This window comes from Melospiza georgiana, chromosome 23, assembly GCF_028018845.1.
Source record: "Melospiza georgiana isolate bMelGeo1 chromosome 23, bMelGeo1.pri, whole genome shotgun sequence".
Taxonomy (NCBI): domain Eukaryota; kingdom Metazoa; phylum Chordata; class Aves; order Passeriformes; family Passerellidae; genus Melospiza; species Melospiza georgiana.
In genome coordinates, this window is record NC_080452.1 from 6,019,992 (window position 1) to 6,027,080 (window position 7,089).

At 55.2% G+C, this 7,089-nt stretch overlaps 1 protein-coding gene across 1 annotated transcript; it reads right to left on the bottom strand.

Moving 5' to 3' along the window:
- Positions 1-2,429: 2,429 nt before the first annotated feature.
- LAMTOR5 (late endosomal/lysosomal adaptor, MAPK and MTOR activator 5) lies at positions 2,430-6,654 on the bottom strand. Its single transcript, XM_058039751.1, has 4 exons — positions 6,551-6,654; positions 5,344-5,405; positions 4,046-4,163; positions 2,430-2,729 (listed from the first exon to the last, which is right to left on the bottom strand). Exons 1-4 carry the CDS (start codon positions 6,583-6,585, stop codon positions 2,669-2,671), a joined length of 276 nt encoding a protein of 91 aa, XP_057895734.1. The 5' UTR covers positions 6,586-6,654; the 3' UTR covers positions 2,430-2,668.
- Positions 6,655-7,089: the final 435 nt, after the last annotated feature.

The window sequence follows — 7,089 nt, forward strand, 5'->3', positions numbered from 1 at the left end:
ATCTCACACCTTAATAAAGCAGAAAAAAACAGCTTGAGAAAGGAAGATGAACATCACCTCAAGGATTTATAGTTTTGACCAAGGGAAGCTGGACATCACTGTTATGAGATTTATAGTCCTTGCAATTAAAAGGTGGATCCACATCTGGGGAGCTGGACCTCACCAGATGGGATTCTTCTTTCAGAAACCAGACCAGCACCATCTGGGGATGCTCCTTTTGGGATTCATCCTGAGAAAAACTAAATCACAATAGTGTATAGAATTGTGACATAAAAATTGGGAATAGAAATTGCTGATGAGTAAAAATTGGAATAGAAACTGCTGAGAAAGCTGATGAGTACCCCTATAAATACCTGTAAGCCCCAACTATGGGTGTGCAGTTGGAGGGAAAACTTCTCCCACTGTACCCAGCGCTGTATTGCTCATACTTTACCATATTAAATAATAAACTGATTGCTGCTTGGATATTGGCCAAATCAAGCTTCTTATTCATAACAATATTATACGTGTTGTGTTTAAAAGTGGTGCTGTATTAATTCTCTGAAGTAGCATGTTTAATATAGTTTTAGGTTGTAAGAAATGTTGAAATAGAAACTATGCTATGTAGGATACTTTTCTTTAAAGTATCTTGACATTTTTTATTTTTTTTTCTCAAATAACTAAACCATATATCCCTACATTATCCAAACCATTTGTCATCAATACACTTTCAATAACCTTCCTCTATATTTCCTAGCATCAAAAACAACCGTCATCATCACTCCACAACCACCCCTAAACAAACACAGAATTAACCCCAGAACTAACCCCCCCAAAAAACCAAACAAAAATACAAACCATGATGATAAATCATCAAGCAATCACCCACCAAATTTTAGGTTCTTGTAGCTTATAAAAAGCATGGCACTGAAGATGTCAAGATAAAGGACTCAGATGTAAAGAAAGGACTCACAGAGGAATAGCAGCCACAGGACACCTCAATCTTAGAGAGAAAAATAATTTATTGCCCTCTTATCAGAAGATACAAACTTCTTCCTGCCTCAAAGGTGCTGTTAGGATTCAGAGGAAGAAGTTGAGGATGACCAGACAGAATCCTGTGCTTGAATGGAATTTATGCATCATGTATGAGGTGTATGAACATGCAACAGGCTGTTGCTTTTAAGGGTTAATCCTCTCTTAACGTGGGTCCTTTTTCAGGTTTATTTTGCCCAGAAAGAGGCACCCAGACTGTCTGTAGCTCTTTGTTTCTATTGCCTCATATTGTCCTAATCCAAATTGTCCAAATTATTATTACTGTAATTGTATTACTAATTTTATAACCATTATATTACTATTAAACGTTTTAAAATTTAAATAAACCACAAGTGATTAGCATTTTTCACAGCTTCCTGCCTTGCTGTGAATCTGCCTGAGCTCCTGGGTGAGCACAGCCCTGAGCTCCTGGGTGAGCACAGCCCTGCTGCCCCTGCTGATGTGCCACCCCAGGTGGGATTCACTCCTGAGGTCACAGAAAACTGGCATCAGTGTGGACAGGGATGGTCTCTGCAATATAATTATGATTTTATTGTTATATAACATTTTCTATGCAATATTTATATTCCTTATGTTTCTATAGTTGTAAGTAAGGATATGCCTTAAGAAAGTGAGAAGCTGTATGGGTAAGATGGTGAAAGGTTTATACTGTAGTAATAAAATAGTATGGAGTAGGCTGGGAGTTTAGAAGTTATAATAGAAATATTAAGTTAAAACTTGTGAGTTAAACACCCATTAGATAAAAGTATCTGCAGAAATAAGTAAAGAAGATAGGTCAGAAAAGCAAAATAAATCCTGTAGCCTTTTCTGTTGGGTTAGAAAGTTCTATATTGCCTTATAACAAAAAAATCTTGTGCTACTCTTGAGCTAGCTGGCTCCTCTAAAATCTCACAGCCTCTGAAACTGATGTTCATCTGAGCAATAAATCATTTTGGCTTGAAAATAATCCCATCCCTTCATTTCTAGCAGTGACAATCTCCTGTTTTTCCCTCATGCTCTGCTGTGAAACTCCCCTTCCCCTCCCCTTGCTGCAGCCCAGCTCCTTTTCCCTCCCCAGCACACAGGAACCATTGGGGTGCAGCAGCTCTCCCATTTTTTTGCAGGATTGTTTCCTGTGGCATTTAAAATCTGTGAGAGCAAGAGGGGCCTGGATTTGTGGGGACATTGCCAAGATCCCTTCACATCTCCCAGGGCCAGGTTTGAACTTCAACCCAAGGCACAGTGAGCAAGAACTCCCACAGAATGTTTAACTTGGGGAGGTGAAATGTTTCCTGGGAGAAATTCCTCAGAAAGCTTTTCTGGTGAGGAGCCTCCATGAGTTCCAATGTTTCTCCAGAGAAATGCTAATGAAGGCAGTGGGAAAAGTTACCTTGCCAGCTAGAGCAAAGAGAAGGAAGGAAGGTTTTTACAGTTAATTTATTAATTTTTTTCAACAAATGAACCCCCCCCCAAATAGAGCAGGGAGGATCTGCTTGTTACAGGGCCTGGGGGGTGCCCATGCTTCATCCTCAGCAGCACAAGGGCTGAAATGTGAGCTGGAGAGGCAGGCAGGGAGGGAGAGCCTTCATCCCAGGTGAGGAGCTCCAGAGGGAGGGGGGCAGTGCAGGGAGGAGCTGGGGCAGAGCTGTGCCAGGGCTCAGGACAGCAGCTTGTGCACTGCCACGGTGATGCTGTCGTGCTTCTGGATCATGATGTTCCTGCAGTAAGGACAAAGGGCTGGGGGGGCAGCTGGGCCAGCAGGGGCTGCTGGGGGTGGGGAGGGGGCAGGGGAATCCCTGAGCAGCCCCCACTGAGGGCCCATCCCCACCCCAGAGCGTGGCTGCTCCATCTCCCCACCCCATGGGCAGCGATGGAGACATGGGCTGTGCCACACACAGGGACCCAGGATTTGTCACCCACAGGCTGTGCCACCCACAGGGACCCCAGGATTTGTTATCACAGGGACCCCAGGATGTCACCCACAGGGACCCCAGGATTTGTCATCCCCAGGCTGTGTCACCCACAGGGACCCCAAGCTCTGTCACCAACAGGGACATCAGGGCTGTGTCACCCACAGGGACCCCAGGATTTGTCATCCACAGGGATCCCAAGCCTGGTTATGCACAGGAATCCCAGGATTTGTTACCCACGGGGACCCCAGGATATTTTACCCACAGGAATCCCAGGATTTGTCGTGCCCAGGTTGTGTCACCCACAGGGACCCAGGATTTGTCACCCACAGGGACCCCTGGCTCTGCTATCCACAGCAACCCCAGGCTGTGTCACCCACAGGGACCCCAGGATATTTTACCCACAGGAATCCCAGGATTTGTCGTGCCCAGGTTGTGTCACCCACAGGGATCCCAGGCTCTGCCACCCACAGGGACCTCTGGCTGTGTCATCCACAGAGATCCCCAGGATTTGTCATTCAGAGGGACCCCAGGATTTGTCACCCACATGAATCCCAAGCCTTGTTATGCACAGGAATCCCAGAAATTGTCATCCACTGGGACGCCAGGCTCTGCCACCCACAGGAGCCCCAGGATTTGTCACCCACAGGGACCCCAGGATTTGTCACCCACAGGGATCTGTCATTCCCAGGGACACCAGGATACTTTACCCACAGGAATCTCAAGCTCTGTCACCCATAGGGACTCCAGGCTCTGTCACCCACAGGAACCCCAGGATTTGTCACCCACAGAGTTCCCAGGCTCTGTCACCCACAGGGACCCCAGGATTTGTCATCCCCAGGCTGTGTCACCCACAGGGACCCCAGGATTTGTCATCCCCAGGCTCTGTCACCCACAGGAACCCCAGGATTTGTCATCCCCAGGCTGTGTCACCCACAGGGACCCCAAGGGAGCAGAGCTCCTGAGCTGCAGTAACCAGCAGCCCCTGGAAGGTTTCCCCTGCTTTTCCACCCCCATTATCCCAGTCCCTGTGGCAGTGCCTCCCCCAGGGCTGCTCCAGACTCTCCCTCAGGCACTGCCAGGGCAGGGGAGGGCCCGGGGGGGCTCAGAGGGCTGGGGCTCACCCGCTGTCTGACTCCAGGCACACCACGGGCGTGTCCGTGGGGTCCGAGGTGAGCTTGGCCGCCTGCTGGGCCAGCACGGAGATGATGCCAGCGTGCTCATCTGACAGGGTGCCCCTGCCTGCAGGGGGGAGGCCATGGGTAACCCCTCCCTGTGCCAGGGCACTGCTCTGGGACAGCCCTGATCATCCCCCAGGCCCAGGGGGTGCTCCTGCCCCAGGCATTTCCCTCCCTGGTCCTTCCTGGGCCCATTTCCCTCCCTGCTCCTGCCCTGGCCCATTTCCCTCCCTGGTCCTGCCCAATTCCCTCTCTGGTCCTTCCTGGCCTTATTTCCCTCCCTGGTCCTGCCCGGGCCCATTTCCCTCCCTGGTCCTGCCCAATTCTCTCCCTGGTCCTGCCCCAGCCCAATTCCCTCTCAGGTCCTTCCTGAGCCCATTTCCCTCTCTGCTCCTGCACTGGTCCATTTCCCTCTCTGCCCCAGCCCATTTCCTTCCCTGCTCCTGCCTGGGGCCAATTCCCTTTCTGGTCCTGCTCATTTCCCTCCCCAATCCTGCCCTGGCCCATTTCCCTCCCTGGTTCTGCCCAATTCTCTCCCTGCTCCTGCCCTGGGCCCATTTCCCTCCCTCAGGGCTGTCCCAGCACCTCCCCAAATGCTTCCTCTCCCTCCACCCAAAATCCCAAATTAAGGTGACAGGAGGAGCTGACCCTGGTGGGCACAGGCAGGTGGTGGCCCTTGGGGACACCCAAAGGAGGGGACAGGGCAGTGGGGCAGGGCAGGTGTCCCCAGGGTGATGCAGGACAGGGAGGGTCTGGAAGGCTGCGCCTGGTGCCCCCAACCCCATCCTGGGGAGCCCCTCAGAGGGTATGGGCAGGACCTGGGGCACCCCAATCCCCTGTGGGGCAGGACTTGGGGCACCCCAATCCCTATGGGCAGGACTTGGGGCACCCCAATCTCTGTGGGGCAGGACCTGGGGCACCCCAATCCCCTGTGGGGCAGCACCTGGGGCACCCCAATCTCTGTGGGGCAGGACCTGAGGCACCCCAATCTCTGTGGGGCAGGACTTGGGGCACCCCAATCCCCTGTGGGGCAGGACCTGGGGCACCCCAACATCATCCTGGGGAGCCCCTCAGAGGGCATGGGCAGGACTTGGGGCACCCCAATCCCCTGTGGGGCAGGACCTGGGGCACCCCAATCCCTATGGGGCAGTGCCAGGTGCCCCCAGCCCCAGGAGCCCTGCGAGTGCCCGGGCAGTGCCAGGAGCGCCCCCCAGTGCCCCCCATGCCCGGAGCTCCTCACTCACAGCCCAGGTTGAGGCCCTGTGAGTCGGTGCACAGCACACCCACCACGGCCGGGCTCTTCATGCTGCAGGAGAGAGAGAGCAGAGCTCAGAGCAGGGACAGCTGGGACAGAACAGCCCCCTCAGGGGGACAGCCCGTCCCCATGTCCCCATCATTCCCCTGTGGGGGGGACACCCCCAGTGTTCCCCGTGTCCCCCCCATCCTCCCATATCACCCCATGTCTCCCTGTGTCCCCCCGTGTCCCCCATATCCCTCCATGTTGCCCCTATCCCCCATGTCCCCACGTTCCCCATGTCCCTATGTCCCCCCTGTCCCCCCATGTCCCCTACATTCCCCGTGTCCCCCTCTGTCCCCCACATCTCCCCGTGCATCCATGTTCCCCCCGTGTCCCCATATCCCCCCATATCTCCCCATACTCCCCTGTATCCCCCCATGTCCCACATATCCCCCCTCCCCATGTCCCCCCATGTCTCCCTTTATCCCCGTGTCCCCCATGTCTCCCAATGTCCTTGTGTCCTTTCCATGTCCCCCCTTGTTTCCCCGTCCCCCTGTGCCCCCCATATCCCCCCACGTCCCTCCACATCCCCCACATCTCCCCGTGCCTTCATGTTCCCCCGTTCCCACGTGTCCCCCCCACATCCCCTTTGTCTCTCCATGTGCCCCCAGTGTTCCCCGTGCCCCCCCAATCCCCCCGTCCCCCGTGTCCCTATGTTCCCCCACGTTCCTGTGTCACCATGTCCTTCCTGTGGCCCCCATATTCCCCCCTGTCCCCCCCGCCTCCATATCCTCCCATGTCCCCCTTTATCTCCACACATCCCCTGTGTCCCCCGTGTTACCCACATCCCCCGTGTCCCCCCATGTCCCCCATATCTCCCAGTGCCTCCATGTTCCCCCCGTGTCCCCCCACATCCCCCGTGTCCCTCTTTATCCCCCCATATCCCCCTCTGTTCCCTCATGCTTCCCTATCCTCCAACGTCCCCCCGTCCCCCTCGTCCCTCCTTGTCCCCTCACATCCCCCCAAATCCCCGTTTCCCCCGCGTCCCCCACATTCCCCAATGTCCCCCAATATCCCCCCGTACCCCCTCATGTCCCCCACATTCCCCTATACCTCCCCATGCCTTCATGTCCCCCCCCATCCCCGGTGTCCCCCCGTGTCCCCCTGTCCCCCACATCCCCCCGTGTCCCGCCCTGTCCCCGCTGTCCCCTCACGTCTCCTCCAGGTGCTGTTCCAGCGTTCCCTCCATCGCCGCCCGCCTCCACTTCCGCAGCGCTCACGTCACCCCCGCCACGGCGGCTCCGCAGGGCCAAAAGCGCTCGGGGCGCGCTCGGCTCCGCGGGGCCGCCCCGCTTTGGGGACGCCCCGCAATCCGCCGGCCCCGGGATCCCCCGGCCCCGCCGTGCCGCTGCCGCCTCTCCCGGCACCGGGCCCGGCTCTGGGCGTTCGCAGCAAACCCGCCCCCCCAAAACAGCCCTCCCCGCTGGTTTTCCCCCAGAGCACGCGGCGCAGTTGCGATATTTTGGTTTTTTTCCTTCTTTTTCTCGACTTTCTCGTCCAGTCGCGTCCCTCCTTCCCCGCAGCGCCGCCCGGGGTTTGTAGGGCCGAAGGAAATTCAAGAGGGGTTTTAAGGATCCTCCTGGATTCTCCGTGGCATCACAAATCCCTTCCCCAGGTGTTGGCTCCTGGATGCTGCCCATCAGTTTCCACAGCCCCTCTTTATTTTCTCCCAGCAGAAATATATTTCTCCCAC

What these genes read in the sequence shown, in the direction of transcription:
- LAMTOR5 (XM_058039751.1), bottom strand. Translation starts at nt 6,585, where the DNA reads ATGGAGGGAACGCTGGAACAGCACCTGGAGGAGAC. An exon ending in GAACAGCACCTGGAGGAGAC is followed by an intron (nt 5,406 to 6,550) that starts GTGAGGGGACAG and finishes TCTCTCCTGCAG; the next exon opens with CATGAAGAGCCCGGCCGTGG. An exon ending in ACAGGGCCTCAACCTGGGCT is followed by an intron (nt 4,164 to 5,343) that starts GTGAGTGAGGAG and finishes TCCCCCCTGCAG; the next exon opens with GCAGGGGCACCCTGTCAGAT.